General features: G+C 46.1%; 2 protein-coding genes across 2 annotated transcripts in view; both read right to left on the bottom strand.

The window, feature by feature from the left end:
- The window catches only part of LOC134367152 (G-protein coupled receptor 143-like), a 188,941-nt gene that overhangs the window by 63,032 nt on the left and 102,208 nt on the right, over window positions 1–23,701 (bottom strand). The gene's annotated exons all lie outside the window — the stretch shown is intronic.
- On the bottom strand, window positions 1,436–12,847 carry LOC134367011 (protein Shroom2-like). Its single transcript, XM_063083661.1, has 5 exons — window positions 12,753–12,847; window positions 11,522–12,016; window positions 9,962–10,133; window positions 4,762–5,034; window positions 1,436–1,702 (listed from the first exon to the last, which is right to left on the bottom strand). Exons 1-5 carry the CDS (start codon window positions 12,845–12,847, stop codon window positions 1,436–1,438), a joined length of 1,302 nt encoding a protein of 433 aa, XP_062939731.1.

The raw sequence follows: 23,701 nt of genomic DNA, 5'->3' as shown, positions 1-23,701 counted from the left end.
CATGCATTTAATTAGATCAACATCTTTTTGAAGAAACACCCAGATCTACAATTATGAGATAAAATAAATTATAACCAAGCCATCAGCAGGCTGTTGGACATCTTTTCATGTGCTTATTTGCCATGCGTATATCCTCTTTGGTGAAGTGTCTATTCAAGTCTTTTGCCCACTTTTTAATTAGGCTGTTTGTATTTCTTACTGTTAAGTTTTGTGAGTTCTTTATACATTCTGGATACAAATTTTCTTTGTTAGATACATGATTTGCAAATATTTTCTCTCTGTCTGCAACTTGTCACACGGAAAGTGACAGCATGACAATGTTTTTTTAGTGAATCAGATTCTCTTTAGAATTTTGCCCTTTCAACGAATGAAAAGGACACAGAATCTTTAAACTCTGTGGAAGAAAAAGATCAAGTGTAGGAGTCGTGTAGTCCCCTGGACCTCGGGACAAAGAGAAGGAGGAGTCTCACATTACGTGGGCTGTGGCCCTCATGGCATGGTAACAGATTCAAGGAGGCAAAAAAGAAAAGTAGCCAGTTATCATTAATGACCACAGGCACACAAAATAAATGTTCGGGGGGAAAAGTAACTTAAGAAACACTCTCTTGGTCTTGGGAAACAGATGGCTAACAAACACATTATTGCGGGACACACCTTTAACCAAGTAATTTATCATTTAAACTGTGGCGTAGGATGAGAAGGACTATTTGTTTGCTTGTGTGTGAATGTTTTAAAGCATGCACATTATTTAAGTGGCAACTTTAATCTTAGAATGAGTGAGCCCAATGCATAGTTTGTTCATTTCAGTTGTTTTTAATCGTTAGGAAACTTAACTTTTCTTTAACCTTTTTTTCTTTTTATCTTTCCAAAATATTAATAAATTATCATTACCATCATCATTTTTGCTGGGTCAGAGAACATCATTATATGATAGAGACAACGAAGACACACACTGTTGAGTGAGCAGGGACTGAACGTGGCAGCCACACCTGATGAATCACAAGAGAATACATGCGCACCAGGGTCTCCACGCTCATGCACCTTAATGACACTCAGCTGCCTCCTGAGCTGTGGGTTCAGTGTCTGAAGACAGGAGGAGCAGCAGATCTCCCACTGGAAATGACCACTGCGGGCACCTGGACCCCGCCCACAGCCTGCATGGTAGCAACTCACCATTCAGCAGAGCCCGGCATTATGGGCAGCTATGGTGAGAGGAGGATGGCTGAGGGTGAGCCTCTCTGCTTAGCATTCAACGGGGAAACTAAAAGATTAAATAAATCATCCCAAACACACACGGAAGTTATTGCTTTTCTAACAGCCACTTTGCTATTGGAGGATCCTCTCTGCAGGATATAAATACAGGCTGGGCTTTGCACTTGCATCCTTGGGGACCGAGCTTGAAGCCCCCATGTCCGTCCTCCACCGGACGGATCTCTTATTTGCCTCTCTCGGGCGGAAGGCTGTCGGACAAGCACTTGAGCTGCTCTTCGCCAAGGCGTATTTTATCCTCCAGCTCCCGCTGCTCGATGATGAGGGCTGACTTCATCTTCACGAAGTGCTCGTAGTCCGCGAGGCTGTCCTCGCCGAGATAGCTGGCCAGGATGTCAAACACAACGCGTTCGCGGCGGTCCACGTTCTCTTTGAGTTCCTTCGCATCCTCGTGCTGCTGGATGAGGACTCTCTGCTTCTCGAGCAGCGATTGCTGTGGAGAGAGAGAAAAACAGACCTGTTGAGGACCAGGACTAAAGCAGGGGCTCTGGCCAGTCCCCTGAAAACACTGGCAAGTTTTGAGTCTGGGCCCATGGCCAGCCATAACATCATCGATGGAAACCCTGATGCCACCAAAGATCCCATGGAACCCACACCAAGTATTTCCAGTGGCTCCAGCCCTAGCCGGCCAGGAGGCCACTCATGGACCGCCTGAGTTTCCGCCCACCTGCCTTGAACAGTTAACAGGAATGGTGGTGAGCAGAAGAGTAACCAAGGACAAAAAACAACAGAATCCTGAGATGCTCAAAAGGGGCAAAGGACACAGGGTTCCTATTTTTGTCAAAGCTCTTTCTATGATAACGCTGTGGGAAAGTCAGCAAAAGGGAAATACTCTAAGGAAACGCCAGGGTGGGGTTTCTAAACCTCCACGCAGGAGGAGTCTGTGAGTGCATCTGCAGACGGGACACAAGAGGGCACAGAAGGAGGCGGGAGACGCACGTCTGTGAATGGGCATCTGGGGATCAGTCTCCTTGCTCCTTACACGGGTCCCATTCTGGGGGACACAGATGACTCTGTCCCCAAAGCATGACACAGTCACTCTGCCTTGTAGAACACACATCCAGTTTTGCTAGAAGCTCCAAGTTGTTTTTTTTTAATTTGTAATTAAATCACTTTAATAGTTGTAAAATAAATGTACTTAAAATGATAACTGTGATCTAAACCAGATAGGATTAGAAGGATGAGGTAAGTCACGGATTCTGAAAACAATCCACTCGGGGGCATCTTTTTCTGTTTGTTTGGTTCATGTTTTTATTATTATTTTAATTGATATGTAATAATTGTACAAATTTATGGTACAGAGTGATATTTTGGTCCATGTATACCATGTGTAATCAAGTCGGAGTAACGAGCACACCCATCACCTCAAACACTGATCATTCTTTGTGTTGAAAACAAAATCCGAGTGTAATGAAATCTAAGAAAGGAAAGAACATTCAGTGTCTTCACAGGCAGGCTGCTGGATGCCAGGCCGGAGTTCCTGATTTGCATCTGGGCACCGGGACAGCCACTGTTACTCTGCCGCTTTGCAACATCTCGGTGGATGCTACTCACATCCACCGTGAGCACCCAGACTGCGGAGGACTTCGCAAAACGCCAGGCACACAGAAAGAGTTCAGTAAAGAGGAGCTATCAGTAAACAGAGCTGAGAGCAGAAACTGCCCTGGCGCACAGCTTCTGGGAGGTGCCTGTCACCGCACCACCTTACTGAGCATCCTGCCCCCTTCTGTGGAACACTTTGATCTTTAGGCATGTGTGAGACAAAGAGACAGAATATTTTCATGGATAGAGGCAAGGCAAAGCAAATTAATTCCACCCCAAAGGGAAACAGGTGAACTGATTCTCAAAATGCGGTTCAGGCTTAAAATAGGCCAGGCTCACCAGTGCCTGGAAGCTGCTGAGATTGAGGTCAGGGTGGGACACCACATGTCCATGTCTGCCCACGTGTTCACTGTGTAGCCAAAAAGACTTTGCAGGAACTCATTGAAAACCCGACTCTGCACCTTTTACCTCCTTAGCACACCTGTGTCTGACAACCCCAGCTTCCCGGCATCTCGGCTGCCTGTCTTGGACAGTCTCAGCCAGTTGGCTATGCTGAACACCAGCCCCTGCAGTGCACCTGGATGTGCAAGTGGCACATGTCCCTCAGGTCCTGGGAGCTGAAGCTGCGTCAACTACACACAGCCAAGGCAGGGAGCAGTGCAGCCAGGCTCATGGAGGTGCCTTCTCAGTGTCCCGGGCTGCTCACCTCTGACACCGCCCCAGGGAAGGAGCGAGGGCTCTAGCCAGGCACCTAGGAGGACCCCAGACTAGCTCCCTCCCTAGCACTGTGATTCCTTTCTAAATAAGTCTGTCAGTTCCATGAACAAGGAGGGCAAGAGGGACAAAAGATGAGCTGAACTGACAGTTGCAGACACGATCCTACTTTTTTCACCTAAATCCATACTTTGAGCAGTTACTTTTTCAATTATGTACAAATAAGTTTCTCTGTCCTGTTCATGTTATTTTCCTAAGTTCTTTCGGATAAATTTGGCAAGGATGGCAAAAAGCGCAAAATGGAACATGAACGTAAGGGAAATAGGGGTGCATCCCCCAGTTACTTAAGGTTCAAACCCTCCTGTGGCAGGGTCGATGGCCGACTGCAAGAGAGCTGCAGTCTCGAAGCCAGCACCATGAGCTCTCTCTGGGCAGCCTGAAACCAACCTCATCTGGAGGAGGGTGGGGAGGGCTTTTCCTGCTCCCCTCTGAGAACAGTGAAGATGTTGTATTAATAATAAAAGATGATCATTCTGAAGGCCTATTATGTGCAAAGAATGAAACTAGATGTTTTACTGACATTTGACCTGTAAAGCCAACAAGGTAAATATTATTTCCCTTATTTTGCAAGTGAGAAAACTGAAAGACAGACCCTCTGAGAAAAGTCTCAAAGTGGCACACCTTGAGAATGGGAGAAAAGCTGAAGTCCTTGGATTCTTTCCAGACTGCTATCTATCTACACACACACACACACACACACACACACACACACACACACACACACACACACACACACACACACACACACACAAACTCTCTCTCTCTCACTCACTCACTCACTCTTCTTAAATCAGAGCATCAATAGCAATACAACATCATCTATCACTGAGCACTTACCATCTGTCAGGGGGTAGGAAGCTCCATTTACGGACTTACACGTGGTTAAAGAAAAGTTAGAAAGAGATCGTTTTCCAGAAAGAGACCACTACTAGTGATGATCAGTGGAATTATCAGTGGGAAGATCCCAGCAACGCCTCACTGCGTCTTCCTAGCATGTTTCTCCCTCAATTAAAAGTAAAGAATGGGAGTGTGCACTGGACATTTCCATAGCATCTCGCACTAGGAGTTGGGCAGGCCATGCAGAAACTGAGCCAGGCTTCAAGAAGCCACCTTTCACAACACCCCGTGAACAGCCTTCCCAGGGGATCCCTGATTTCCAGGTCAGTCTGCATATACCCAATCTCCAGGAGAAGGGCTGTCATCCAGATTGTTCAGGGCATTTTCCACCCGGGCCAGGCGGCCTGACAGTGACAGCAGAAGGTTCACCGCTTTGTCCAGGTCCCCGATGAACATGCGGAACTTGTCAAACTCGTTGGGCTTGCAGACGTCTTTGGCGATGGCCTCCACCTCATCCCCCAGCGCATTGTTGGCCTGGATGTCCTCCAGCAGGCTCTCCCGGGCTTCCCGGAGCACCTGCAGCTTGCGACCAATGCTCTCGATGAGCTCCTGCTGTTGGGGACAGGGCAGCACAGAAACATGCATTAGGTCTGCCCCACCCTGTGCCAGAGCTACCTCCATCTCTGCACATGCCATCTGGCTGGACGTGGCCTGACTGGGGGAAAGGTCACTTTAGCATGATCAAATAACAGGATTTATGAAACTAGGGGAAAGAGAGTGATGCCTGGTTAAATTACTGGCATGTAAAAATAAAACACGATGAACCTATTTCGTTCTGTTAATGTCTTATTAGACGACGCTAGAGTGTGGCTGCTGGTGCTACTCAGCAGTAGACGACGCTCCCACCTCTGTCTCTGCAACGAGTCCTGGCACCTTTGCGATGCCTCCCGCTTCATCCTTTGGAAGTCTCCAATTTAAAAACTTACACCTAGAGAATGATTGAGTCTTACTTCCAGTACGGAATTTCATGATTAGAAAGTGTCCTCTACATATAACCAGCAATTAAAAATCAAGATAAATAAAGGGGTGCCAATGAAGCTAAAAGACAGTCTTTTAATATAACCTACTGATTTCAACTTGACCGAAATGCAAATAAATGACTTAGTCTGTTGTGGTAAAATATATAGATTCTCCTTCTTGGTCATTATATTGGAGAGAAATTATGGGGATACCTCAAAAGGAGTGCGAGGGGCAGGACTTGCCCTGTGAAAACCACGTTCTTCAGATGACGGCTATGCTTCTGCCATTGAATCTACTCTCAGCACGTGTCACTGGGTGTTTGCCTGGACAAGGTGAACTAGAAAAAACCCAGTTTCAAGAGAAGTCCCCCACAGCCTCGAGAGAACTCTCGCTGATGCCAGGCCTGCTGGAGATGCCCTCGGCCACACCAGTCTTTATTCTTCCATCTACCACCCGCACGGTGCCCCCAGATCTGTGATGCCAACACATGACCTGGGTAGCATGTGGCAAAAGGACTGAAAACTGAACAGTGCTTGGGTGCACAAAATCGAGTAAGCAGTAAACATCTCATGTGAATATGAAATTCCAGTTAGGATTTTTAAGGTTAGGACATTTTAAACAATGTTATCACAAGTGACATTGTTTATGTCAAGCAGATCCTCGGAAATGGTCCACGCCATCACCCCTCCCTGGGGCAATTTACAAACTCTGCTCCCACAGGGAGTCCGCAGGGCTCAGCAGAGAGGAGGCACATGTGTGGGACTCGACAGACACAAGGCCAAAGTCTCCTTTAAGCTCTCTAGGCCACACTGTCCCATAGCAAAACAGAGGTAACAGCAGCCACTACCTTGAGGACTGGCATGATGGCGAATGAGAAGACAGCATGCTAGGGTTAGCCCAGTGCCTGGCATCTAGTAAGTGCCTGGTAAGTATCAGTTATCAACAGTGGGAGTGTGGGAAGAGGAGCTGCTGCCCCGATCTCATGAGCTACAATCCAGTACAAACGACTATCCCGAGGACTATTTCAGCAGGAAGAGTCAATCGACAGCCAGAAAAGATCTTTCATATTACCTGATTGCACAAGGTCTTTGTCTCACACCAATACTTGTAAAGAGAATCTCCACCTAGCGTTTATGTATCCAAAAAAATGTGAAGATATGAGCTCTACTCAGGGTCCTGCATCCTCTAGCTCTCCAGCAGATTAAAATGGTAAGCAGTTTTATGATCCCCACTGCTGATTAATCTGCATGGTTTTTCTCCTAAGAAAGAGTACACGGAATTTATAAACTATTTTGGCTTTTCCAGGCCAGGTTGTAGTTGCTCAGAATGTCCAGACATTTTCTTCCCTCATGATTTGAAAAATTTTATGCATCTAGATTTCCTTTGTTTTCTCTCAGAGCGTGTGTGTGTTTACCTACTTATCTGGACAGATTTTTTTGTTTTTGGTTTTGGTTTTTTTTGGTGGTTGGCCAGTACAGGGATCCAAGATTGTTTAAAGCAGCTTTGAATCCCACAGCTGTGAACATGGCTGTATTTTAGATACTCATTACTTGATGAAAACAACAGAAAATAGAAAACAAGGGTGGAGAACTTCTGAAATTCTCACCTGACACCAGTCCTAACCTGAGTGAATACGTTAAGCAATGCAGATAACGGTGGCTATAGGAGGATTCAAGCCAGCACGCTCAGTAATTTTTCAGTGTCGTTATTCTTCAGCAATTACGGTAATGAAGATTTCACACCAGTGCACGAAAATGTGCCTTTAAAACCTACTTCAGCTGAGCTAACTTGAAATCGGGCACTCTACGAGGAGTCCAGATCCCTTTATACATCATATGCAAATTTTTATTAAAAACATCTTTCCCCTCTTTGTTAAAGGGCCACTGTAAGAAGTACAGACTTTCAAAGATTTTGAGACCCGCCCAGCCCAGGGAGGCACACACATCAAGGGCTATCAGCACACCCGGGGTGCCCGTGGTTTCGCCACTGTAGACCGTACTTGCCCATTCAGCCCCACCCCCGGAGCCTGTCCATTTATTCCTTGCAGCATATGGCATTCCAGATGCTGGGATAAGATCTGGTTGTGGCAGAGGTCAGACTCTCACCTCTCCATTTGCATGGGCCAAGGCTGCAGGATTGAGACCTGGGCCGTTCCCTTCCTCCACCCGGGTCCACCCCAGCCACCCACCTTCTGTTCCATCCCACGGGGAAACAAGGTCTTTTCTCTCTGGGCCCTGTGCCTGCCTCTTGGTTCCAAGTAAAAACCAGAGGTCCCAAACTCAAACCAATCGGCTATCTTCGGTTCTCCTGAAGAACCCTCACAACTTGACCTGGGTGGTGTCTTTTCTGGGTACAGTCCACCTGAGCTGCCCAGGTGAAAGAACACATTAACTGTCCTAGCATAGCACTTCCCACTGGTCACCGGAGCCCCCACCACCTCATGGCATGGGGCCTCCATGCTCTTGCCTCTGTCTTTAGTCTTCTCCTAAAGCAGGGGGTCACCTGATTTGGTCCTGGGCTCTATGACCTCCCAATGGCACTGTGATCACAAGTTGCAGTCCCTCTGGGAATGCTGGATCCACATCTGGCTGCTTCCCCAACAGCAGCTGCAAAGCAGGTGACCAATCAAGTCCCCATCTGCACTGCGGCCACCTTCTCCAGCATGACTCCACCTGAGCACACTTTGCAAAAACGTGTGACATCAGAAACGCGGGGATGCTGGAAAGAAGGTGGAAAAAATAACAGCACTGGCCTCTTTGTCAAATCAAGCAAAAAAATAGGACCCACCAACACCACAGAGAACTGTGATATGTGGCATTTGCTTATTGAACTAGAAATGTAAGCCTGCTGCAAGCTCACAGCAACCATTCAGTCCCGAAGCAGTCATTTCTGGTGAGATCCTGAAGCAGGTGCACGGAGCCACATGGGTGAAGGTGAGCAGCGTCAGGGCACGCTGCTCCCGAGTTCATCCCATCACAGAAAACAAGACATGCGTGTAAGGAATGTAGTTCTCTACAGCTGGGGTGTGCCTAAATTAAAATGGTTCAGATGGTACATACAGTTCTTCTGGCTTTATTAGGATAAACTGAAAATACTTTTGATATTTTTTTAGATGAAAATACCACCAGAATAAAACAGTATCCTGAGCCAGAGAGAGGGCTTCTAAAAGTCCCTAGAACAAAACCCTTACTTTTCACTTGTTTTTAATCCCTTGAGCCAAAAACTTATTATTTCTTAAATTGAAATAATTTTCCTTTACATATGTTATGAGGCTCAATATTTCCTCCAGAACACGTTTATCATAATTGAAATCAACCAGTGGTATTTTTTTAAAATCACTAATGACACTAGTAGACTTTCAACATAATTGTTTTCAAAGGTCTTTGTCCCCAAAAAACAACAACAACAAAACTCCAGTACTTTTTATGAAAGCTCTTTCCATAGTGCTAGGCCAACAGCAAACACGCACAAAATGCTGGTTCACTCCTTTTCTTTTCCTAGTAGTGATGATTTACGCAAACTCAGGTCCCCTGGAATAAACAATACATGCTATCCTCTGAGCTTGACTTTCGCTGGCAATACCTTTGTCCCTTTATATTAAGTCCTGCCTGTATAAAACAGGTAGTAACAACATGTCACGGGTCTGGCCTGCTGACGTGCCATGGACAGTTAAAACTAATATAGTAGTAATGATTTTGGCACTGATAAGAACAACTCTGTCCCTATTGTGACTGCCATGGCCACCTGGCTATTTGTCCCTGAATCCTGTTTTTTTTTTTCTTTCGGTGGCAGGCCAGTATGGAGAGCCAAACCCTTGACCTTGGTATTATCAGTGCCATACTCGCCCAAGTGAGCTAAACAGCCAGTCCCTGAATCCTGTTCCAACCTCATCTGCAACCCTCTCTCCCTATCCACACAGCTCCAGCTACTGGCCTCTGCTACTTTTCCAACATGCCACCAGGCTCCCACCCAGGACCTGTGCACTGGCTAGCCCCCTTCCCAGCATGCCAGACAAAAACAGCCCTTGCTCCTCATGTCACTCTGGGTCTCTGCTCAATTATCACCTCATCAGAGCCCTCTCAATAATCACATGTTTTAACCTCTCTATGCCTTCGCCTTGTTTTAATTTTCTTACCACTCGACATATTACATTAAGAGTTGGGCAAAGTTTTTCTGTCAAGAGCCAGATAGTACATATTTTAGACTTTGCAGGCTATATGGGCACTGTTGCAACTATCCAACTCTGCCGCTGTAGTGTGAAAGCCACCACAAACCATATGTAAATGAACAATGTGGCTGTATTTCAATGAAACTTTATTTACAAAAGCAAGCAGTGGGCCAGATTTGCTGATCCTGTATTGGATATATTTGTTTTTGTGTTGTCTGTCTCTCTCTCCTGTGTGAACATAAGCTCCCTCAGAGAAAGGCTCTATTCTGTTTCGTCTACCACTAGATTCTCAAGTGCCTGGGCAAGTTCTCGGGAGTTAAACATGTGATGGTTTTTGGTTGGCTTTCCTACCTTCTTCACTGACAGGTCATGGTCCAAGTCGCTCCCTGAGTAGTCTTCGGGCTCCTGCTGCTCTTTTAGGTCCTTCATCTTGATCAGCAGCTCAGCTTTAGGGGCTGATGTGCTGTAATAAGTGGAGTTGGTGGCCAGGGACATGGCTGCCGGCACACTCGGCTCTTCTTTCCTGGGTAAAGATGTCAGAATTTCAATTAGCTGCAACCGTGCACACAGGTGCCCCCACAGCCCTGCTTCTTGGGTTGTGATAAATAAATGCTGGCACTAACATTAGGACACCTGCAAGGGAGATAAGACAGCCAAAAACAAACAAAACAGGTGACGAAGTTAAAACTAAAAAATAAAACTTTGCCAAATGGATACTCATAAAGTCTGTGAAATGTAGTTGTTTTTTTTTTTTTTTTCTTTTTTTTAAAGACGACCGGTAAGGGGACCTTAACCCTTGGCTTGGTGTCGTCAAGACCACGCTCAGCCAGTGAGCGAACCGGCCATCCATATATAGGGATCCGAACCCATGGCCTTGGTGTTATCAGCACCACACTCTCCTGAGTGAGCCATGGGCCGGCCCTGAAATGTAGTTTTTTAAAAGGCCAAAAAACTTGGATGAGCAGGAACATCCATAAATCTCTGCTGGGGAGATGAAAGCACAGACTGTCCCCTCCTGGAGTCTGGGGTCTGTGTGGCTGAGGCCGTGTATGGCACAATCTGCAAAAGCCACTCCCAAGCACCCTCCTACCAGCAGCCACAGTCGCTCCTTCTTGCTGGTTCTAGTGTGTCCTCTTTCTCCTTCTCTGCCGCATTTCATGGGCACTGCACCCTACAGCACATGACTGATGCTTGTGGTGACGGAGCGGGCAGAAACAGCAGGGAAGATGCCACCACACATGCCTTTGCGTCAAATGAGTGAAGGAGAGAGACCTGACAGTGGTACTTACAAAACTAACAAGACGAATTTGTTCAAGCAGGTGCAAATAAATTTTAGAAGCCCAACTTGTTAAGAAACACAGATACTCAGTCTAAGCCTTCTGTCCTCTTATGCTGGGGTTTCTCACGTCAGAACTCCCCCCACAGTTGTCTGTGGTGGGGACCGTCCTGTGCACTGTAGGATGCTGAGCAGCATTCCTGGGCTCCACCCACCGGATGCCAGGAGCTCTCCTCCACACACAGAGTATGACAGTGTCAACTGTCCCCTGGGGCAGACAATGGCCCCCGCTGAGAACTGTTGCCTTACGAGAAAGGAGAGCTGTGGGCATCATGATAAATCACACGGGCCTCCAGCCAGCAAAGCTCAGCGGGCTGCAAAGCACGTGTGTTTCCACGCCTTTGCCACCCACCGAAGTCTTCATCCCCAGGGACAAGGTCTCTGACCCTTAGCTTTACTTTCAGTAGGCTCACAAAAAAGCTATAAAGTTCTCAGCATTGGGGAACACTCATAAAAACCTGCCCCCCCCCAAAGAGCAGTCATGAGAACAGAGAAACAGACACGCACCCCTCTCCCTTTTAAGCCTTAAGATGCCGGCAGAATCATGCACAAACTGGAAAGGAGCATCTACTTACTTCTCCTCTGCGGTCCTCGGGGAGGGGACCTTGGGGAGCAGCTTCCTCCGCTGCTGGGCTTCTTCCAGGAGGTGCTCGTCCTTGGGGAAGATCCCTTCCATCAAGTCCATGGTGGTTTTAATCTTTGCACTGGGATCCAGGATATCGGCCAAGGACTTATCCTTCCCCACGATCTCCCTGGCCAGTGCCTCTGACTTCAGCTCTTCCACGGTCTTCTCTTTGGCCCTCACGTAGCCTAGACCGGGAAGGGGCGCAGGGGTGCTGGGGGGCTTGGGCTCAGAGCCCTGCCGCGTGTACACGCAGAAGCGGGAGTAGGACTGCTCCGGCGTGCTCAGCGTCTTGATCTGGTGTCTCTCCAGGCCGCTGGGCAGGGCGGGCGGCTCGGCTGGGCACGCCAGACTCTGGCGGCTCTCCTTCTCGGGCCGGCTCTCCGAGTGCACGATCTTGATGGGCACCATCTTCACCGTGGTGTTGTTGCCCATCACCCGCTCGATTCTGAAACAGAAGAGCCTCTGCTGACATCGCAAAGCATGCTCTGGGCACCGACTCCAATCCAGGACTCTGACTGGTGGGTCCCCCCCTTACAGATGGTGCACCTGACTCCAAGACCCAACCTGTCCCAGGGAGGCAGAGGAGGTCAAGCTCCCTCCCACCCCTACCTTGGTCTCCCCACTCTCAGCAGTCTGACTCCTTTCCATTCTCAAACTGTCCACCTCACACCTACAGGCGTCTGAGGGCATCTTCCTGCGGTTTACTGGTGATAGGAGGGTGGTTTAATTTCCATTTGTTTTTATTTCAGTAAGAATGCAAACTTGAAGTCCCACTCAGTTACATTTTCTCTTGTAGGGAAATCCATAGTGGATAGACGTTTTTGCAGAATTATTGTTAGTGCCTTAAGCCAGTGTTCCTCAAAGCAGGTTGTCACACACCTGTGGGCTGCAGCGTGGTGTCCAGGGCCGCGAGAATGCCTGTCAGGAGGGGCTGTGTCTGGAGGCCCCCTCGGAAGCTTCCTCCTGTGCTGGCGGGTGCTGCATCCCACCGCACCTGCCTTCCACCTCCCACACTCCTGGCCCCCTCCCTGTGCGCGGTTCACACACCAGAGGGACAAGGATCCCACAGCCAATAGGGAGCTCCCGGTGCTGTGTCATTCTCAGTGGCTCACAAAAGGCACGCATTTCCTGCTTTAAAAAGAGTTTCTCAGTGAAAGGTCATGGGGAGGTACCTAAAGCACCTGGGGCAGGGAGAGGTCAGGAAGAACCCTCCCGGCCCATGCTGCTGTGCCTCATCTGTGACAACCCCAGTGCCGGCTGCTCTCAGCTGCACCATGCTGGACCACACATAGGGGACTGTGACATAGGCTGCCAGGACCAAGATCTTTTCAAGGTATTTTGAAAGGACATATTGGAGAAAAGAGAGCCATCTGCTGGCGTCCAGGAGGGAAAGAAAAAACAAGCCAAACAAGCAACGCAAACTCAGGACATGTTTCTGACTCTGACCTGCAAATCACTTCTACAATGTGAGCTAATGGACCCAATTTTCTGCAGCGTGAGGGAAGTGGTGGTGCTCTGAATTAAGTGCTGTTTTTCACCCTTTCACCGCCGATTAGGAACACAGCACGGTTCTTTCTTTACACATAAGGGTGTGCTGTGCAGGTTAAAATAAAATAATTTTGTATTTTCTTCCCTCTCTCCAGTAGTAACCTCTGAAGAGCTGATGTTTTCTATCTAGGTGCTCCTACACAGTCCCCGTAACTCCCTCCCTGTGAGTAAATTTTAAAAAGTCTAACCCTGTGGAAAACACTGCTTAGATACATCAAACTTAAGAAGGGAAATCCTGCCGTCTTATCCAAGCTAGGACGGACAAAAACCCTTCGCACCCGTGTCACTCCAGACTCAGAAACTCTGACCACTTGTTACTGACCTTAAGCTGGATGGTATTTCTATCTTCCCCTCTTTGTGCAGAAATTTGTTTCCCAGTGAAGGAAAGCATGATAGACAAAACTAAACAACAAAATCAAATCTTCCACAGGTTAACATAGACTTTCCAACAAAGCATCTATTCCTGGTCACTCTCTCCTTCTTGAGAATGGTCAAGACTTCCACATTATAGAAGTCTGATGAACGTTTACTTCAAAACAAGGACAAGATGCAGTGGATTCGGCCTTACCGCCACCAGACCCCATCAATTCCTAATGGAAAGGTGGCACTGGGAGGAGGGGGGAGAGAGGGGAGGCCAAGATCCGGCCCCTCCCTACGGGCTAGCCCCCACCTCAACCTGTCCCATGGCCCCACTAACACTGAGGAGGCTGAGTGGAGGGCAAGAACGCCGCCAAGGGAACGGAAGCAGCCTGCGGGCTCGGCCACACGTGCTGCTGCTCGCAGGTGCAGGCTTTCGTGAAGACTCTCCCGAGCCCACTTCTGCGAGCAATCAAATCTCTACCTTCACTGCCGGGACGGAAGATGCTGCTGGCCCCATCGCCATTCTGTTGTTTAAAAGTCCAAACTAAACACAATCAAAAACCTCAGAGAATTTTAAAAGGTTTAAAAGTAAGCTTGCTCGTTTTAGGACAGGCACTGATACATTTTTATCTGGAATGACTGACTACTCAGAGGGCAGGGACGTCTAGTTCTCTCCTTCTCTGCATTCTTACTGCTGAGCTGCTCGAGAAATATCTGTGGGATTTGTGGTGCCTGGCACGGGCCGTACATGCAACAGATGGAGAGAAACAGAAAGGAGGGACACAGAGACAGGCTGGTGGCTAGTGCTCGGGAAATCAAGGCAGTCACTGTAGGTCAGGACCAGGAGAGTGCCTCTGAGCTGAGGCCGCTGAGGAGGTCACGCCACAGCCAGTCCCTTGCCTGCAGATAGAGTGGAGGACTCCTGGTGACTGCTAATTAGGATTCCATGTTTTCATACCAGGACTGACCAACAGCACACATCTTGGGGGTGGTGACATTTAACTCAGTGCATTATGAGCGAGTTCCCTGGTATCAAGTTTCGTGAGTGGCACTGCTGCCATCTACTGACTGCATTCCCGGAAAAGAATAGAGAGAACACAGGGACTGCTCCAAGCGCCCACCCGGAACGCTGCGCGTGCCTATACGGCAGCGGACGCAGGTTCAAGGACAGCATCAAAGCCTGACAAGTAGGGTAAAACCACCTTTGTGGACCCTAAGGACATCGGATGGGAACACTAATAATGCAAATGCCCAAAGATTCCTCCTCAGCAAGTGCTGTCACTGCTTGTTAGAGTCCCTCTCAACCCATAGAGGAGATAGAGTGAGAAAACCCACACTCACTAGAATACCACCCACCTCCTGGAGCCCACACCAAGCAAGTTCCTCAACGGAGAGCACTGCAGTCACACTAGCTCCCTGATGGCACCCAGAGGGGAACTAGGCCGACTCGACTGCAAAGATATCACACCTTTTACCCACTACACAGACCTGTCTGTTGCTTTTCCTTCTGCTATGGTGTGAATGTTTGTCTCTCAAAATTCATATTAAAATCCTCAACCCCAAAGGGACGGTAATAAGACAAGGGGCCTTTAGGAGGTGATGAGGTCATGAGTGGAGCCCCCATGAATGGGATTAGTGCCCTTATAAAAGAGACCCCAGAGAGCTCCCTAACCCCTACCACCATGTGGAGGGAGACACAGCGAGAAGGCACCGTCTATGAACCAAAAAATGGCTCTCACCAGACACCAAATTTGCCACACCTTGATCTTGAACTTTCACCCTCCAGAACTATGAGAAATGCATTTCTGTTTGTAAGCCACCCAGTTTATGGTATTTTATTATCACAGGCTGAATGGACTAAGACCTTTCTTCCAGAACTAACAATGTTACCAATTGAAAAAATATTTAAGTGATATCTATATTTTAAGTGATAAAGCACAGTTTAGGACCACAGATAAAGCTGTAGTTGTGATGCCACACTTGGAGATACAGGACAGTATCAATAATGTCCTTTCACTGTGAAGTTCTTTTGAAACGAAAAAAAAAAAAAAAAAAAAAAAGTCTCCAGACTCCAGAGCAGTGAGGTCCGACAGAACTTCCTGTGGTGACCAGAAATCCCTGAGTGACTGGAACCATGGCACCCATTGATCTGGAATGTCCCTCTTAGTCCCTTTGTGATATCTGTACTGTAAGTCACTGAATTTTTGGAATCTCATTTCTAAAACAGGCTAGCCTTCACTCTACCTCACAGAGATTCCTAACTCACTTCTCAGCTAAGTAAACTCTAAGCTGATCAACATTTAAATGCAAAAGAATGACGTGTGGGAGATTTTTTTTTGCATATTTTATTTATTTATTTATTTGTTGGTTGGTTGGTTGGTTTATTTTAACATTTATTTGTACATATTTCTGGGGTACAGTGTGCTGTTTCAATACACGCACATACTGCGCAATGATTCAGTTATGGTAGACAGCATAGTATTGCACCCATTAGTCGCCCTTTTTTCCCCTTCTTCTTCCACCACCCACCCCCCTGCCTGTGGCACCCATTATTCTACTCTCTACTTCTATGAGAACCACTTTTTTTTTTAACTCCACATGAGTGAGATCAAGCAGTATTTATCTTTTTGTGCCTGACTTCACTTAACATGATGGTTTCCAGTTCCATCCATGTTGCTGCAAATGATAGGATATCATTTTTTAAAAATAGCTGAGTAGTAATCCATTGTGGGTATACCACAGGGTTTTTTTGTTTGTTTTTTATGCATTCCTTCGCTGATGGACATTCAGGTTGATTCCATTTCTGAGCATTGTGAATAGTGCTGTGATGAACATGGGAGTGCAGGTGTCTTTTTGATGTATTGATTTCATTCCCTTTGGGTATATACACGGTAGTGTGGCAGCTGGGTCCTCAGGCAGATCTATTTTCAGTTCTCTGAGGAACCTCCACACTGCTTTCCACAGTGGCTGTACCAATTTACACTCACACCAACAATGTAGGAGACTTTTTTTTTCTCTGCATCCTTGCCAGCATTTGTTATTTTCTGTCTTGTTGATAATAGCCGTCCTAACTGGTTTGAGATGATACCTCATTGTGGTTTTAATTTGCATTTCCCTGGTGATTAGTGATTGGGGCATTTTTTCATGTGCTTGTTGCCCATTTGTATATCTTCTTTTGGGAAATGTCTGTCCAGGTCCTTTGCCCATTTCTTAATTGGGTTATCTGGGGTTTTTGCTGTTGAGTTGTTTTAGTTCCTTATGTGTTCCAATTTGCAAACACTTTCTCCCATTCTTTAGGTTGTCTCTTCACTTTGTTGATTGTGTCCCTTGCTATGCAGACGCTTTTTAGTTTGACTAGTCCCATTTATGTATTTTTTTCTTTAGTTGCCTGTGCCTTTGTAGTCTTGTTTGAAAAAGTGCTGCCGGCTCTTTGGGAGATTTTTTAAAAGCTTTCTTGTATTAAAAAATTATTGTATATATTTAAGGTATACAACTTGATGATTTGATATACATTGTGAAATAATCACATGGTGATTGAAATTTCATACTGTGAAATAATCACAATCAAGCTAATTAAATATTCGTCACCTCACATACTTTTTTTTCTATGTGGTGAGAACACTCAGGATATACCCTCTTAGCAAATTTCAAGTGTACAGTACAGTATTGTTGCCAAAATCACCATGCTGTACATTAGATCTCCAGAACTTACTCATTTGGCATAACTGGAACTGTGTACCCCCTGACCAACATCTCTCTATTTCTCCCTCCTCCCAGCCCTGGTAACTTCTATTCTCTTTGGTATCAGGGTGTTGCCGACTTCATAAAAATGAGCTTGTTGCTGGCTATGTCCCCCCATCAAAGCTTAGCTCCTGTTAGTACATTCACTTCCAGGTCTCTGCTCAGTCCCGTGAAGTCAGAAATTGTGAAGGGGCTGAGGCTTTTCCCCACCTGCCAGCTAACAAGGTAGCCTGGCACAGTCTCATGTTCATATCCAGAGTCAGGACCCCGCAGCCATGGTCAGAGACGCAGACTGTTTATTATTCACAGCAAAAAGCAGCAGCCCAAGCAACATCTTGGGTTGGTACCCAACACCCCAGTTCCCACAGGCCATGCCGGGAGGGCCAGGCATTCACCTGCAGGAGCACGGGTTGCCCCACAGGAGAAGAACCCCGAACTGAGCTTTTGTCAGGGCTACTAATGGCCAGCAGGTCCTTCCCTCCAGAGAGGACTCATTACCTGGAATGCCACTAAACCCCTCAGGGGCTGAGGAGAAATGTCTCTAGGTTTGCAACACTGGAAGGCAAGCCAAAGTCTCCCCGGGAGCGGAAGGAGCAGGCTTTAGAGGCTTGGAATGCCTCTGAAGAGGGAGATTGTCCCTATCTTTATTAGGTCCCTATGTCTAGCTCCAGAGGCTGGTTGTGCCTCGAGCAAAGCTCGTTAGTGCCTTTTGCTCCAAACACCCAGACCGTGCAGGAATGCCGACAAATCCAGGGAGAATTGTCACCCCACACACTCCTTGCCACTTCAGGCCTGTGGTGCTGAGCACTGCCACTGTTGCCAGCCTTAGGTAGCGAACCTGCCCATGCTTTTAGAAACAGTCCCTTTATTAAGCTCTCCTTAAATTACCTGGTTTGGGCATGCCACGTGCTTCCTGTAGAAACCCTATCTGAATCAAAATATACAAAAAATGTACAGATCAATAAGAAAAACACAAAGAACCCAATGGGATGATAATCAAAGGCTTTGGAGAGGAAATTCACAAAAGACAAAACCTTGCTGGCCAGCAAGCACGAAAATATGCTCAACCTCAAAGGTGCTTAAGCCACGTCTCCTACCACACAGTGGTGGCCAGGATGTGAGGAAGTGGGACTCTCGTTTACTACTGGCCGAATTGGAAAGCGGAGTGATGTGGGAGGACAACTCGGCCGTATCTCGTAGAACCGAGGAGCCTCATCCTTTTCCATCAGCCACTCCTGAGAATCCCAACGCCTCAGGCCTTCACATTCAGTTCTTCTCTAGGCGCGCCCCCTAGAGGAACGCGCCCGCACTGCTCCATCACAAGAGCACTGATCTCCAACTACTGGAAACGACCTAAATGCTTAGCAACTGGGGAATGTGTTAATAAATTATATTTATGAATTTACCTTAGAGCAGGTAAAATTAACTAAATCTATATGATCATGGGTAAATCTCGAAATCATAATGTTAACTGAATAAAGGATATACATTTATGATTACGTGTGGAATTTTAAAACTCAAAACAATACTGTATTGTTTATGGAACATTTTTAGTTAAATTCTGAGATCAAATATAGGAAGGATAAATACCATCTTTGTATTAGAGGTTACTTATGGAATGGAAGGATAGGAATTAGATGAATAGAGGGACCCTTCAATTCTGCCTGTAAACCATGATTTCTTTAGAATATCTGAGGCAAAGATGGCAAAAAATTAACAAGTATCAATTTTGGGTAGTGATTAGTTGAGTGCCTATAACATTCTTATCTGTATATTTTCTATATGCGAATTCTTTTATAATTTAAAGACAGTTAAAACAGCCGAAAGTACTTATTTAGATCAGTTAAACAAGTTACAGAGTGTCCACAGGATGGAACACCGTGCATCCTTTGCAGGTATCTCCCACCGCCCACCACTGCCCCCGCAGTACATTTTGCTTTTTCCCGCAGGATTTATATATATATATTTTTATATATATAATTTTTTTTCCCCGCAGCTGGCCACTATGGGGTCTGAACCCTTGACCTTGGTGTTATAAGGCTGTGCTCTAAGCAGCTCAGCTAGCCAGCCAGCTCTCCATCACATATCTATAACCATGACGATCAATGTCAGATTGTTAACCTCGGCTATACCTGAGTAGTGCCACCATAGGTGATTTGTGTTTTTCTCCCATATACCAAGTTTACAATGAATATATAGTCATTTTACCAGAAAAATAAACAATGCAGTGAATCATTTGTGCAGTAACATGTCAAAATAAACATGTGAGCAATTAGCAGCAGTATTCAATTCCAGACCAAATATTTGGAAAGTATTTTTGCTACTATTTGGTGTGCTTATGCTGTCACCTGGTGGAGAAATGGAAGAATGCTTTATGAATGCAGAGTAATTTATAAAATTCAGCAGTGTTCTTTAAAGATATTTATAACTATTATTTGTAAAAATGAATACATGCTCATCATTTAAAAAATAAGAAAATCCATAAAAATACAAAGAAACAACAGAACCACACAAATTTCACTTTACCATTAACTCAAGATTCTGAACTCCTGGGCAGGGTACAGCAGTTCTTTCAGTATCAAGTCAGCCTTTTTTGTTTTGTTTTGTTGGCTGCTGGCTGGAAACTTCTCAGAACTGCTTTCACTGTATCCCATAGGTTCTGGTATGTTGCGTTTTCATTTTCCTTGGTCTCCAGGAATTTTTAAATGTCCTCTTTAATTTCTTCTTTGACCCATTTGTTGTTTAAGAGCAAGTTGTTTAAGTTCCATGTATTTGTACAGTTTCCAGGGCACCTTTTGTTATTGATTTATTGTTTTATTCCATTGTGGTTTCACAAAATAAATGGTATCATTTCAATTTTTTAATTTCATTATTTATAATAAAAAATTGTTTTTTCTTTTTGGTGGCTGGCTGGTACAGGGATTGAACCCTGGACCTTGGTGTTATCAGCACCATGCTCTAAACAAATGCGCAGACCAGCCAGCCTCCTTAATTTATTTTTCTTAATTGACCCAAGAGAATGGAATATATTTATGGAGTACAAAATGATATTTGGGTACATTCATACTGTGGGCAATGATCATATCAGGATCTTAGTATGTCCATCATTTCAGACATTTGTCACTCCTTTGTGTTAGGAACATTCAGCATGAGTTTGACTAGCTATTCAAGGATGCACACTGCTTTGTGGTTAACTGTACTCTCCTTATATTACCGTTAAACACTAGATCCCATTCTTCCTAACTCTATACTAGTTTGTATCCACTGACCACCCTCTCCCCTTCCCCCTGACCCTTTCCCCACCAATTTCTAGTAACCACTGTTCTACTGTCTACTTCTGTGAGATCAACTGGTTTAGCTTCCACAAATGAGTGAGAACATGTGGTATTTTTTTCTCTCTGTGGGCCAGGCTTATTTCACTTAACATAATTTTGTCCAAGCTCATCCCTGTTGCTGCAAATGGCAGAATTTCATTCTTTTTTATGGCTGAGTAGATTTTCATTGTGCATGTATTCCACATTTTCTTTATCTAATCATCAGTTGAAGGACATCTAGGTTGCTTCCAACTCCTGGCTGTTGTGAATATAGCCACGATAAACACGGGAGTGTAGGTGTCCCTTCGACATGTTCATTCCTGTTCCTTTGGGCACATATCCAGCAGTGGGATTGCTGGATTGTGTGGTAGCGCTATCTGTAGTTGTTTGAGAAATCTCCATACTGTTTTCTATAATGGTTGTATTAATTTACATTCCCACCAACAGTGAATGAGTTCCCCTTTCTCCACATCCTAGTCAGTACATTTTATTTTCTGTCTTTTTGATAATAGCCATTTTAACTGCGGTGAGATTATATCTCATGGTAGTTTTGATTTGCATTTCTCTGATGATTAGTGATGTTGAGCATTTTTTGTATATCTTCTTTCAAAAAAATGTCTATTGAGTTCCTTTGCCCATTTTTAAATCAGATAATTTATTTTTTTACTTTTGAGTCATTTGAGCTCTTTGTATATTCTGGATATTAATCCTTTATTGGATGCACAATTTGTACATATTTTCTCCCATTCTACAGGTTCTCAGTTCACTTTGTTGACTATTTTCTTTGTTGCGCAGAAGCTTTTAGTTTCATATAATCCCATTTGGTAATTTTTGCTTTTGTTCCCTGTGCTTCTGAAGTATTTTCATAAAATCTTACCCAGACCTGTGTCCTGAAGTGTTTCCCGTATGTTTTCTTCTAGAAGTTTTGTTGATTCTGGTCTTACATTTAAGCCTTTAATCTGTTTTGAGTTGATTTTGGTATATTGTGAGAAGGAGGTGTCTAGTTTTTATTCTTCTGCATATAGATCTCCAATTTTCCTAGCACCGTTTATTGAAGAAACTGTCCTTTCCCCAATGTGTGTTCTTGGCTCCCTTGTCAACATCAGTTGGCTGTAGGTACATGGATTTATTTCTGAATTCTCTTTTCTGTTACATTGGCCTGTGTGTTTGTTTTTGTGCCAGTACCATGCTGTTTTGATTGCTATAGCTTTGGGGTATATATTGAAGTCAGGGAGTGTGATCCCTCCCACATTGTTCTTTTTGCTTGGGATTGCTTTGGCTATTTGGGGACATATCGCTGTGTTAGTTCACAGGTTGGGGGTGTGCACATGCACTCTGTGGGACAGTTGTCTCAGGAGTTGGCTCACTGGGGATGTAGTTGCTGCATTGATTCACAGGATGGGGGTGTGGGCATATGGTGTGTCAGGATCTCTGGCACTGGTTTGCCAATGGCAGGGTCTCTGTGCTGCTTCTCTGACCCAAGGTGGGCTCACCGGGAGCATGTCAGCCAAGCTGTTTATCACTAAGATGAACGTGCATGTGATGGCTCTAAGACTCAGGAGTGGTTCTTCCAGGGAAATGACAGCTGAGCTGTTTCTCTCAGTCAGGGGCATGGATGTTCTTGGCCTCAACTAGCTGAATGTCGGTCTGCCAGTGGTTCTTCTGCCGTTTCATTTCTTGGGTCCTGATGTGAGGTCATGCTTCACTCCATCGTTCAGGAGCTGGTCTGCCAAGGGTGGAGGTGCTGACCTGCTTTTCAGATAGTGAGCGAGGGCAGTAGCTGGGGCTGCTGTGGGGGCCCATTCAGCTACTTCTTGCACAGTTGCTAAGGCCTCTAGGCAGGCCTGCAACGAGGGGACCCAACCAGCTGCTTCTCAAATGGTGGGTGGGACTGCTAGGCAGGCCTGCAGAGAGGGGGCCTGCCCAGCTTCTTCCTGGGTGGTTGGCGGGGCCACTAGGAAGGCCTGCAGTGAAGGGGCTCATCCAGCTGCTTTGGGAACTGTTGGAAAGTGTGTTGGGTCCGACTATTCAGGAAAGAACTGCCTGGCCACATTTTCTAGGAGGGCATGGATGCACTCTACTTCCACCAGCCCAGAGACATATTCATTAGGGTAGAGATCAATGAGCTGTTTTTCCAGGTTGGGGGCTCACGTGCACACAACTCTATCAGCTGGCTGGGCTGGGGGTGAGAGGGAGAAATAGGGAGTGGTACACCTGAGCAGGGTCTACCCATCTTATTTCTGGCTGGGGAGGTGGGGGTGGATCCGTTCAGCAGTTCTAGGGCTGGCTTCTCAGACTGCTGAACTAGAGTCACCGCCATTTTGAGCCCAGTCTTGAAGCCAGGATCAGGGCATTGTAGCCTCTCCTGTGAGTGCTCTTGGAGAAGGGTAGAGCCTTAAGGCTGGGGAAGCTCTGTGGCTACTCTCGCCATGGCAGGGTGTGCTCTCATTAGGGCTCTGGTTTCAAGATGCTGCTGTCTGGCATTGGCTTGGGACATGAGGATGGGATGGGAGAGCACAGTCTGTGCTAGTGTTCTACAGTGATGCAGTGTGTGTATTCTAGGCAGCTCTCTACATTTTGGCTCCAGGGTTTTCCTGCCAAAGGATCTTCTGGCCTCTGTGGTGAGGGTGGGGGTTGGTGTGGGTCCTCTGCCTATGTTTTTCCCACAAGAGAAAATTCCTCCTGTGTCAGCGACATGGCAGCTGCGGCCATGTGCCTCTCTCTGCTCTCTCTGCTGCCATTCTGGGCATTCACGCTCAATGGGGATCTCACCAGTCTCTGCTGTACTCCTACACTCTCCCACAGATGTGCCCATCAATGTTTAGCTGTTAGTCATTCTGGTCCTTTCCTGTTGGGGGAATGCACCCTGGGCACCTCTGCTCCACCATCTTGCCCCTCCTCTCTCTCCTTCATATTTGAAGTTTAGTTTTGCTGGATAGAGAATTCTTGGTTGACAGCTTTTATTCCTTCATCACCTTGAATATATCATTCCACTCTCTCCTGGCCTGCAGGGTTTCTACTGAGAAATCTTCTGAGAGCTGTATTGGGGCTCTACTGAATGTTATAGATTTCTTTTCTCTTGCTACTTTCAGTATTCTTTCTTGATCTTTGGTTTTTGAGGATTTGACCGTGATGTGCCTTGGGGTGCTGCTCCTCTTTGGATTGAA

Source organism: Cynocephalus volans, chromosome X, assembly GCF_027409185.1.
Source record: "Cynocephalus volans isolate mCynVol1 chromosome X, mCynVol1.pri, whole genome shotgun sequence".
Lineage (NCBI taxonomy): Eukaryota > Metazoa > Chordata > Mammalia > Dermoptera > Cynocephalidae > Cynocephalus > Cynocephalus volans.
This window is presented reverse-complemented; position numbering and strand designations above follow the sequence as displayed.

Excerpts from the sequence above, each read along its gene's own strand:
- LOC134367011 (XM_063083661.1), bottom strand. The coding sequence starts at position 12,847 with ATGGTGCAGCTGAGAGCAGCCGGCACTGGGGTTGTCACAGATGAGGCA. Across the intron at positions 10,134-11,521 it reads CCGAGGACCGCAGAGGAGAA|GAAAGAAGAGCCGAGTGTGC; the intron begins GTAAGTAGATGC and ends ATCTTTACCCAG. Across the intron at positions 1,703-4,761 it reads GCCCTTCTCCTGGAGATTGG|CAATCGCTGCTCGAGAAGCA; the intron begins GTATATGCAGAC and ends CTCTCTCCACAG.